Below are 12,889 nucleotides of genomic sequence, written 5' to 3'. Positions count from 1 at the left end.
TGAAAATGTGAATGCAAAAATATTTGAACAAAATAGGTTTACTGTTTCTCAGTTATCCATTGAATTTCCTTTTACTTGGTGATCAGTAATTTATGACATTTTAACTGAAAAACTGGGTCACAGATGGGTACTGGGTACCCATCTGTGTTCCAGATTGGTACCAAAAATGTTGAAAAAAGTACATAAAAAAACTTCTTGCTGCAGCTCAAAAATTTCTCAGACACTATGAAAATTAAGGTGATTTATGGAAACACGTTGTGACCAATGATGAAACGTAGATTCGAGTATCATATTCAAATGTTGAGAGAAAGCAGCAATCAATGAAATGGTGGCATTCATCAACCCTTAAGTCCAAGAAGTTAAAGCGAGAAAGTTCAATGAAAAAGCTTATGGCTGTTGTTTTTTGGGATGCCGAAGGGATATTGCTGGTTGAATTTCTTGAACGTAGAAGAGCTGTTAGTGCCGATATGTACTGTGAAACGTTTACAAAACTCAGACGTTCAGTTCAATACAAAAGGCACAGGTAGCTAACCTTAAGATGGGATTTTGTTTCTCTACAATAACGTAAGACCTCACACAAAACCACTGAACAATTGTGACAGTTTCATTGGGTAATCTTCCAATATCCGCCTTACAGTCAGAGTGTCAGTCTTGCACTGAGAAATTATTACTTTTTTCTCCATTTTAAACAATGGCTTGCTTCGCAGAAGTTTGGAGATAATGAGGAATTGCAAAATAGAGTAATTAATTAATTGGTTTAAATCACAGGCAGGAATATTCTTTAGTTAATGGAATTATGAAGCTGATAAGCTGAAATCAAAAATGTATTGCAGTGATTGGCGAATATGTAGAAAAATAGTATATATATGTATATATATAATGTCTATTTTGTTGTAAAATTTTTTTTCTATTTTGCTTATTTAATTTTTATATCAAAACGGCCCTTACTTAAAACACATGCTTCGTACTTTTGGATTAATGGGTTTTATGAGGCAATAACTGTTTAGAAATAGTGCTGAAAACCCCTACTCCTAAATCTGATTGTCTTAAAATTTTGTAATTTTAGGTAACAGTAAGTTCTATATCATTGTTGTAATTCTCACTTTTCTAGGGGCAATATACAAAAATTAAAAATAGCGAAAAGTACTCCTTCCCCCTTTTTTAATTTTTGTCAAAAGATTTAATGCCTCAATTCCCTGTTTATTGAAATTTTTTTTTTTCATTTTTAAATAATTTATGTTGAGCCAACTTGGAGATATTAATCAAAATATAGCCCAAACACATATGTACATCTTCTGGAAATTTTTTTTTTGACTAAGGGGATCTTGAAATACATTAGCAAAAATCCAGTTCCAAAATTTTTTCTGATCACTGTACTTTTTTTCTATAGGTATGCTGTCTCAGCATACGCAGGCCTATAACCTGGAAAGTAAATACAGTTTGAAAACAATATTTAAACATTTTACTTTTCATTTCAAGCATAGGATGGAAATTTCACTCTCATTTTGGTAAAAGTCTTTTGATTTAATAACTAAGGTTGCATTTTAGTAAAAGATTAATGTAAACTAAAGGAAATGAAATTTTAAACTATTTTCATAAAAAAATTTTTTTTAATATCAAGTAGTTAATGTAGTTGGTTCATTCCTTCAGGAATAGTTTTTTGTGCGATTTACTTTACTAGTGTTGTATTTTAGTAAAAAGTATAAGAGGACAAGAATTAAAAAAAAATTGAAACGCTTGTTATAAAGAACTTTTTTAGGGATTTGATGCGAGAGCTCTTTGTGTATAAAATTTAAGATTTTTTACACTAGGAGGAAATCAGGCAATTTAGTTTATATTACGTAAACTAACTTGGTTCTTGTAAGTCAGCAAGTTTTTAAATATTAACTGGTGGCTTTATACTTAAATTATAAATGACTGTTTGTTTATCTTATTCAGGATAAAAAAATGCAAGGATTACTATGAAGTACTTGGCATTGATAAAGAAGCCACTGATAGTGATATTAGAAAAGCTTACAAGAAGTTAGCTTTACAGTTGCATCCTGATAAAAATAAGGCTCCTGGTGCTGCTGAAGCATTCAAAGGTAAGAATTTTTTTTTTGACAGAAATTGTAATTCTGCCAAATAAGATCCATTTTGCTCGATCTTGCCAAAGATTATGATTTCATTGCAGATGCTCAAATTTCTTTTTTTTATTTTTATATTGTTTGCTGTATATAATTTGCCGATCAAAGTTAACGCATTATTCAGAGAACATAAAAAGTATATGTACATATTTTTATGTATGATTCATATACAGAAGGTAAAGGATGTAAAAGGTTGTAAGGGAATTATTTTTGGTCATTGTTGGCGACACTATATTTAGTAAGAGAATAGACTTTGCTTGAGTAATTTATGTATTACGTCTTAAAAATGATCATGTCTGCCTAAAATCACCAAATTCACTAATGTCCAAATTTTTTCAGTAATGAGTTTACAAAACAGAAGGTAAATGGCTAGAGGAAATTCAGTTAAATTACAACTGTTTATGAATTAATAAAATGTATTAAAAAAAGTATTCCTACTAGTTTTTGAATGGGATTGATGTTCATGATGAACAAAGGAGTAGTAGGTGAACTTTCTGATGACCTTCACAAGTTGTTGTATATCTGATTATGGTGTTTGAAGAAGGTACATCTAAGGCTTGCTACAGGTGCCTTTAGATCAAGACCTGTCATAAGCACACATGTGGACTGCAGTGAGTCTTCAGTTTGGGATAGATGGGACCAACTTTTACCATCTTACTTTGCCACCTTAAGGGACAACCAAATCATCTGGCTTTTGCTGCAAATTCTAATCTCCAAAGGTATGAGGATCATCTGCATTATACCTGCACCTGCACCTGCAGGTGTCTTTCAGCAAATGTTTCACCATATTCTTACAAAGATAAACTCAGACGCAGTAGTATACCCAGATGGATCAAAACAGAATGATACCGTTGGATGCAGATTTGTTAATGACAGAACCTACGTGTTTGGTTTACCTATTATTACAAGTGTCTTTACTGCTGAACTATACGCTATAAATTAGGCTTTGAATATCATTAACCTAAGTACCATCATATTCTTATTTTTAGCAACTCGGGTAGTGCTCTCCAAGCTTTAGAAGATTTGTATTCAAGACATTCATCATCATCGAATTCTATAATGCAATCGCTGAGTGTAGTCATTGCCGCACACAAGTGAGTTTTTGCTGGATCCCCAGCCATGTGGGAATTCCAGATAATGAACATGCAGATTCCGCTGCTTGTAGTCAACAGCCCTACATCACTCATGTCACTACATCAGACTCTATTAATTGTATAAAACACACTATTCGAGTAAAGTGGCAAGGTGACTGGACTGCCACAGTAGATAATAAACTCCAGCACATTAAAGATACTGGGTTGCTGTGGGATTTCTTATAAAAAAAAATTTGTCAAGAGGAAGTGTTCCTCTAGATAGAACATATGAGAACTGCTCATGGGTACCTGATGTCAGCAGAAAAAACACCAATGCATAACATGCAATTATCATTTAGCTATGCACCATATCCTTGTGGATTGCATGTGTTGTGTGTGGCCTTGCATCGTAAATTTAAATTGCCCATGAATTTGTCAAATCCTGGGCAGTAATAAAGAAGTTTTAGAGTGAGTGTTATATTTTCTACGATGTATTAATATTATTCACAAAATCTAATATTGTGATGTATATATTTTGTTCTGGTGTTGAAGAGTTATTTTTATGTGTAGTTGTTTTTTGTCTTTTTTCTTTTAACTGTTATGATTTTAGTTTTTTTTTTTTATTCTGTTATTCAAGAAGGGACCCTTTACACCCCTCTCAGACTTTGTTAAATTTTATTTATGTTTATTGAAACATAAACTTTATTTATGTTTATTTATATTTTTGTGTTTCTTTTTAAATAAATTTATATGTTTGTTAAGATTTTTACTGTGATATTGGTTTGTAGTGTTTAGTGATATTTTATCTGTGTTCGTAGTATTAAGTATTAATTTTTTAACCTAGTTTTAGTTTTTAATGTAGTTATGTTTTTATGTTCTTTAATCTTTGTTATCCAAGAAGGGGCTCTTTACACTCCTCTCGGACGTTGTTAAATTCTATTTATTTTTAGTTATTCTGTATATTTTTACTTTTATTCCTTACATATGCTTTATGTTTTCATCTGTGATATTAATTTTAAATGTCTTTTAAGAGATATTTTAGCTGTGATATTAGTTGTAATTTTTTTCTAGTTTTTAGCCTAGTTCTAGTTTTTTGTTATTTTTTTAATAAAATATTTTATTTCAGGTGATGATAATGCAAAAGCATTTTTCGCCCTCTAAAAGAATAAAAAAAAACTGTGTATAATGGAATGGACAATGCCATTATTTGCATTACATATTTCATCCATATTCAAAATTTTTATACTTGTGTTATTGTGAATAAGATCATTAATGCTACTTCACCAGTTGAAACTTTCATCAGTCTTCTGCTATGATGAAAATCAGTGACACTTGTTCTGCCTGATGTAAACTGTTTAGTTCATGTGTAAAATTTCGCACAATTAATACCCTTTACCATATTATTTTAAAAGTGAATTTTGGCTGGTTTTACACTTTCAGAAAATAATAATCTTATCACAGCATGCTGTTCTTTTACAGTGCATGTCAAGTAAAGCTAATATTTTGAAATAAAAAAAAAGATTGTAGTATTATAAATTCTTTTCAAACAGCTGATATTTTCTATGTCAGGGATGCTTCCTTGAACAGACATGTTTCAGTTAATTCAATTAATTAATTTTTCTGTTGTCATTTGACTTTTTAATTAATGAACAACCTTCAAAATTATTACTGATGCATATTATAAGATATTGCAATGTGTTTGATCAAAACACATTGCAATATTGAGAACAAAAGGAGAAACATGTTGACAGATAGTAACTATCTGCTCCTCAAAAATGATTATTCTCATATTGTACACATCACCTCCATACTGCTCAGCAGTTGAAAACGAGATCTTTTTGACATCATCCACTATTTAGCTCTGATCTTATGCATGATTTTTATTTTTTCTTTACCTTAAGAAACATTATACCAGGAAAACATTCAGTGACAATGATGAGGTTAAAGAAAAGGTCATGATGTGATTCAAAGAACTAACAGCAGATTTCTATGACTTAGAGATAGCAAGAAAATTATTCTGTTTAAATATATATTTTGGGCCCCCAGCAACAGTTTTTTTTACATATATTTAATAAGTCATTTAAGATTTTTAAAAAATTTTCCATCACATTTTTTTTTTGTTTTTGTTATTAAAAAAAAACTTTTTATAAACATTCCATTATTGGTGCAATAAGGTTTACAAACAGTTAAGCTTGTAAAAAAATTTAACCTTCTACCTTCCATATCTGCAGGTGAGAAGAGGAAAGTTTGTTTCCTTTAGATATTGGATATACAAAATATTCTTTATCTACCAGAACTGTTATGAATTTTCAGGCAAGTAGATGTTTAATGGAAAAGTTACTTTAAGTGATTATTTATTTAATCTGTTAAGGTTAAACCATTGTGCTGCTGTTTTCTTTTATTATCTTTACATGGTGTAAAAAACTTCTTTTTTTTTGCTACATGTATCAACTTAATTTAGTTATGATTATAGTATGGTGTGTGAAAAATAGAAAAGATTAAGTGTTTATCTCTATATTTTAAAGTTTAGTTTGTGTTTATTCCTGTTACTTATTTTAAATTTGCAAGTATATAATTTTACTTATTTATATGCATATGTATCTTTTGTTTTAGCTATTGGTAATGCTGTGGCTGTATTAACTGATCCAGAAAAACGAAAGCAGTATGATTTATATGGATCAGATGAAGAGCGAATCAGTACTAAAAGTTCACATTCCAACTACCATGAATTTAATTACACTAGGGGATTTGAATGTGAGTAAATTAAATAATTACTTAATAGTTTGTTACATGTTTTATTATGAATAGTACAACTGCTTTATTAATGTTCAAATCATGAATCCACTTTAAACCTTGAAATACAAGGAAGGTATTTATACATATATATTTATATATATATATATATACACACACACACACACACGAGTGCTGCAGAAAAAATGACCCATTTTAAATCGAGCACTCTTTTTAGGTTCACTGGTTCACACCCTGGACAACATTGCTACAGTAAGAGCTGCTTTAGAGCAAAGTCCAATACAATCAGTTGGTCGGTGTTTGCAAGCCCCTTAGATATATGGTAGAAGTGTGCAACAGATGTTTCATCCGAGTATTAAGTTACTTCCATACAAGGTGTAAATGGTACAAGAACTGTCCAAAGATGTAGAGGCATATCAGAATTTCTGTATACAGCTTCTGTAATGATAAAAGTTCAATTTTCTCAACAATTTGATTATGTCTGAGAAGGCCCATTTTCATTTACTGGGCTGTATAAACAAACAAAACTTTAGGTACTGGGTACCTTGCAATTCTTATCAGCTTCATAAACAACCACTTCATAGTGCAAAAGTTACTGTATGGTGTGGCTCAGGTTATTATTGGTCCCTCTTTTTTCTTTTTTTGAGAATGATGTAGATGACACTGTCATAGTCACAGCAGATTGATATGGTGTTATGATGGCAACAGTTTATAACACTGGATATGTGCTGTAAGAATGTCAGTATGCAATTAGGATAGTGCAAAGCCGGCCTCCGTGGCGCGAGTGGTAGCGTCTCGGCCTTTCATCCGGAGATCCCGGTCAGGCATGGCATTTTCACACACGCTACAAATCATTCATCTCATCCTCTGAAGAACGGTGTATCCGGAGGTTAAAAAAAAAGTGAAATTACGATAGTGCAACTGCTGTGCTCACACAGCTAGAATGTCTATGACACCTTATAAATATTTCCAGAGCACCTATTTCTTGGTTTGGCATGTCAATTGGCCACTTTGTTAGCCTGATTTATTGGTGTGTGACTTTTTTCTGTGGTGATTCATAGAATTCGAAGTGTATGTTAACAGGCCAGCAAATATTCAGGAATTATAAAACAATATTTACACCGAAATTGAGGTTATAACAAGAGACACTCTGCGTTAGGTTATGGAGAGTGTATGCTCGTTCCAATGATTGCATTACATTGCCAACAGTAGTGGTCACCTGAGGGACATGATTTACAAAAAGGGACATATATAAGAAATGGTATGAGTTTTCTTTCAAACTGTGTATACTGATAATATGTAGTTCTAATTCTTCATGCTTAAAAAAAATGTTTAAAATAGTTACTGTTTCTGCCACACCCACAGTATATATATTCAAGGTATGATGGAAAAGTATCCAACCTTGGCTTAGAAAAATAAAAATACTTAATCTATTTAGTTCAATGACTTGTTCCCTTCAAAGTAGACCCTTTTTGATATAACACTCTTATCCCAGTGATGTTTCTGTTGTTGGAAACATTTTTCAAAATTATTTTTAATAACCACCATAAGTGGTTGCATCTCTTTTGATCTCTTCTCTATCTTCAGATCTCTTTCCTTTAAGTTGAATTTTAAGCTTAGGAAAGAACCAAAAATCACAGGGAGCAATGTCTGGAGAGTAAGGAGCATGCTGTTGTTCGATCCCATTTTTTGTTAAGAATCTAAATAAATTGTGAAGCATAGTGATGAAATTTTCAGTTGATATTTTCCCAAAACTGTGTGGTCTCTTGTGTTGAACAGCATCTCTTAGCTGATGAAGAACAATTATGTAGTGTTCTATATTGAGACTTATTCTTAAGGAGCATACTCATGATGAACCTTTCTTTTATAATCAAAAAAGACTGTTTCTATAACCATCACATTGCTTTATAATTGTTTGGTTTACTTTAGCTGCAGAGAACTTAGGAGTTTTCCAATTGAGTGACTTGGCCTTTGCCTCAGGGTCATAACCATAGCCCATGTTTCATATGTTATTTTTTTTTTATAAAATGATCATTAGCACATTCCAACATGTCTTTTGCAACTTGCAGTCAGTTTTCCTTTTGCTCATGAATGAGAAGTTTTAGAACAAACTTTGCTGTTACATACTGCATGAGCAAAATAAAATTCCTGCCCCACCTTTAAGCTCTCTAATTGTTATTTGATGATCATTCATCACCATATGTCGAAGCAGTAACACTCTTTAGTTTGTGTAACATCCACAGCTTTATCACCAAAAGCTGTTAAGAATCTTCCTTATTATCTCTACTTGCATGTCGCCAAAAAATGTCATTTTTAATGTCAATGAAAACACAAGCACTACTCACACATTTTACTTTCACAACTGCTAAGCGGGATACTGGCTGCAGTGGCAGCAAAACAACGCAGTCAATATGAGTCAAGGTCATGTTTCACGATGGTCCACCTCGGTGCTTTTCATTTAATATTAAATGAAATTTAAACCACCAAAATGTAATAAATAGATAAGCTAAACTTATCTTATTAATTCCAAGAATTGATTTTCAATATTTCCTGTATCTTCAGTTGGTATTTAATTCTATAATTACATTAAAATAAATTGTTTTTATAATTTTTAAATTTTGAATTATCAAAATTGTTACTGTTTTTATCAATTTTGAAATTTATTGTAGATGAATACTCAAATTCTGCTGTCCAGTACTGGAATTGGTAGTATTAATATTGTAGATCATTTATCAGTAGCAGAACTTGTGCATTCTTCCATAATAAATTTCAAGATTTATAAAACAGTACCAATTTTTATAATTCAAAAATTCACAAATGATAAAAACAATTTATTTTAATGTTATTACAGAATAAATAATTCTGTAATAATAGATTCTAGTAATCGATTCTTGGAATTAATTTGGTAAGTTTAACTTATTTGTTTATTATGTTTTGGTGGTTTAAATTTAATATTAGATTTTATTACCACAGTGGTCAATATGTTAATGAGTTATTTAAATTCTCAGCAAAAAAAAAAAATATACAGTAATTATTCCAGCAATCTATAGCAAAATTTTGTATGTTCATAATATTATTTAAAATGTAAAACATAATTTCAAATAGAGGACAAACAATTTAAAGAACATGTTTTTAATGTAATTGACTTATACTTTAATGACAACTGAAGATGCAGGATATTGCAAAAATGCAGAATTTTATTGAAAATTAATATGGTAATTTTAGTTTATTTAATTATTGTTTTTTGGTGGTTTATATTTCATATAATAATAAATGTTATTAACACAGTGGTGTGGTCAGTATGTAAATATCTATTTGAATATAAAAAAAAAATGTATATACTTAAACAGTTGTATGTATATATATATATATATATATATGCATTTATTTATTTAGAAAGAATATAATTCATATCTTTCAAAAACTTATTATTTTGTACACAACAAATACTGTGTGTTTAAAAATGAATATTGGGGTTTTAAAGCTATGTAATATTTCTCAAGTTTCATCTAGATTATTAATTATACATGAAATGAAGTGTAATCTCTTATACAGTCTCATTTCGACCATTCCTGAGATGTGTGGTTCATTGAAACCCAACCACCAAAGAACACCAGTATCCACAATCTAGTATTCAAATCTGTATAAAAGTTAACTGCCTTTACTAGGACTTGAATGCTGGAACTCTCGACTTCCAGATCAGCTAATTTGTGAAGATGCATTCACCACTAGATCAACTCACTGGGTTAACTCAATTGCTCTACAGAAATTGTTAAAATCTTCACATATAACTTTGTGATAAGGTACACATCATCCTTAGGTGTTATAAAATAAATGACATATCACTTTTTAAAATTTAAATGTTTTCCCCTTCCTTATTGTGATAAGAGATGAATATTCTTCCCACACTGGTCAATATTGTTTTAGAACAAAACAAAAAACTTCCAGAAAGAAAGTAGTTAATAAAGTACTTCAAAAAATTACAAAATAGTTTAAAAAACGACTTATATATAAGATATATAAATATTTTTACCCAACAATATATATTCCTCATTTAATATCATTTGTTATATGCCTCATTTAATATCGGCGGGTGATAACAGTAGCAACACTGTGAGCTGGGCCCACAGTATACAGACGTGCTGATACAAGCATCACTCCCACCGCGGAGTTGACCGAGCAGTTCTCCCACCATAGCGGTGCTACATCCCATAGCAGCCCCACCACTCTCAAGCTCCAATAAAAGAGTGTGCATGAGAGTGAATTTTCAATTCATCATCGACCACACCTGGAGAAGACCAAGAAGAAGAAGAAGATGATGGAAGAAGACAGAAGAAGTTCCCTGGCCGGCTCAACGTGGGACCTCCCGGTGGATACCAGCATCTCCGCCGGAGCAACAGGCCTGGCCGACCCGCCGAGAGAGTCGCTGGATGCAGCGCTACCTTCCTGCTCCAGCTCCAGCTCGCCAAGCTTCAATCTCCCTGGCTAGCGGACTCGACAGCAGTAGCCGGCCCAGCGTGGGATCGCTTGGGGAAAACCGCCTCGGCCGCACTGGCGTAGGACGACCGACGCCGACCCGACACTACAGGGGCCGAGGGGGCCACCACTGAAATGTTATGGGGACCCAACTGTCGCTGAGGGAAAGCACGGTCGAATTTCGACGTACAAGCTGCAACTCCCCAACTTTGCTAGAGACCAGCTTCTGGACCCAACAGCTCTTCTCAGAGCTAATGCAAAAAACGGCCCTTTTCAGGGCCACCATAAGGTTATGGATTATGAGTTGTCGAAGCCATTCGACGACAACGGCCCTTCTCTGGGCTACCCTAAGGTTAGCAATTACAACGAGCTGTCTAAGCCAATCGACAACAAAGACGACCTTTTTCAGGGCCACCATAAGGTTATTAAATGCCACATGCCGTCAAAGCCATTCAATGACGTATATATACAAATGAGTGTTTTTTGTCCCGTATTCATTCATATACCATTCATCCGATTGCAATGAAACTTTCGTAAGTTGTGCGCATGCCTGCAAAAGTTTCTAAATTAGTTTGGACCGCTAGGTGATGCTGGGGTCGAGTTAATTTGAAAAATTGTATTCAAATTCGTATAAAATAACTGCCTTTACTAAGATTTGAACCTTAGAACTCTTGACTTCGAAATCAGCTGATCTGCGATGATGAGTTTAATCATTAGACCAACCCAGTGGTTGTGTCTTTTATGACTGGAAAGTATATTGCTCGTTGATATTCTCCACAACTATTGCACTGTGAATGCTGCATACTGTTGTCAGCCCTTAGACAAAGTGAAAGCCATCTAAGGAACAAAATCCGCAATCAGCCAGTCAGAAAGGTATTCTCCTTCATGATAATGCTAGGTCCCACACAGCCATTATCACTTGCGATAAAATGGAAAATAATTATTTAGAACATCTATACAGTGTACATTTATCCTTGGCTCTTGTCAAGAATAGTTTGTGTTTGTATACAGGTACAGTTTAAATTTATTGTCATTATTTTTAAAAAAACTTTTTTAAAAAATACTGTATCTTATACTACATACTGTATTATGTTAATATGCACTATATCACCAGTTTGTTATATAGAGGTGTGAATATGTTAAATAGAGGTAAATTTATATATAGTTTTATTAAAATGTAAAAATATTATTAACTGTAAATTCAGGTTCGTTATATAGAGGTTTGACTGTATAAACTAGCAGTCAATGTAAGATTTAGTGGTTTTTAAAGTTTATCTAAACTTTATTTTGTTACATGACTATTTGATGCAAACATCATCTGTTATATTGAGATCATCAGATGAATGGTAAAGATTAGTTTATTTCTCTGAATAATCTTATTTTATAATTATACAACTTTCTACTGCCCCCCTCATGTTTCTGCTTGCAAAGAATTCTTTGTATTGTCATCAAAGAGAATTCTACTCCTTAGTTTCTTCTCACCTGTTTTTTTTTTTTTTTTTGCTGCACTAATATTTCCCTACAGAGTTTCTTTGAATTGATTTAAGATTATAAAAAATCATATGATTATGATTCTATTGTACAGGCTGGTTGTGAAAGCACTACACTGATATAACAGTTACTTAGAACTTCTATAATTTGTATTTTAGACATCCATATAGTGTTTGGTGATTAAATTTTTTAATATCTACAACATTTGATGGTGAGTATTAGATTGTTATCCATTAACAAAAAAATTTGGCTTGATATGCTCTATCATTTAATAAAGTAAGCGGAGAGGGGAAATGTTAACTGGGTCTTCCAAATTGGTATTCATATTCAACTCTCACATATTCAAATGTTTTCCCTACTCTTTATCATTTCTTACAAGTCAACAAATTTCCTTATTATGCAAGCATGTCTTGTGATGAAACTCCTTCAGTCGACAGAAACTGTACTATGATCCTTACCAAAAGAAAAATCTATTAAATGACATACGTTTTGAATAAAAGAAGAAAAAATTTGTTAATTTTGATGCAGTTAACTTACATAATGCTCTCATCTTGAAAAGTAAAATTTACCATGTGTATTTAATCAATCATCTCATTTGTGTCTTTAATTATTGAGTGGTCCAAATAACATGTATATATCTTAATTGTAATATAATATTTTTAATTTTTGCAGCTGATGTTACTGCAGAGGAACTTTTTAACATGTTTTTTGGTGGAGGTTTTCATAGTGCTAATAATGTTTATGTTAGACGTGGGAATGGGCAATGGAGACGGCAACAAGATACTCATGCACAGCCACAGCGAGAGGTAAGTGAATCATTGTATCAGTGAAAATTTATATTTAATGAGAATTGTAAATTAATAGATGAAAATATTTTTCAGCTGATTTATATTGCATAACAATTAATTAACTGAGTTGATTAATTAAGCAAATTACCTGTTAACTCTCCAAGGAACCATTATAATGAAT

General features: G+C 32.1%; 1 protein-coding gene across 1 annotated transcript in view; it reads left to right on the top strand.

The window, feature by feature from the left end:
- Positions 1-12,889, top strand: part of LOC142321556 (dnaJ homolog subfamily B member 12) — a 65,362-nt gene that overhangs the window by 24,560 nt on the left and 27,913 nt on the right. Inside the window, exons 4-6 of the mRNA XM_075359727.1 lie at positions 1,939-2,084; positions 5,813-5,953; positions 12,593-12,726. Of these exons, the coding sequence (XP_075215842.1) occupies positions 1,939-2,084; positions 5,813-5,953; positions 12,593-12,726 (421 nt within the window). The remainder of the gene's footprint in view (positions 1-1,938; positions 2,085-5,812; positions 5,954-12,592; positions 12,727-12,889) is intronic.

Source organism: Lycorma delicatula, chromosome 3, assembly GCF_047948215.1.
Source record: "Lycorma delicatula isolate Av1 chromosome 3, ASM4794821v1, whole genome shotgun sequence".
Lineage (NCBI taxonomy): Eukaryota > Metazoa > Arthropoda > Insecta > Hemiptera > Fulgoridae > Lycorma > Lycorma delicatula.
The sequence above is the reverse complement of the archived record's forward strand: the minus strand, read 5'-3'. Positions and strand labels throughout refer to the sequence as shown.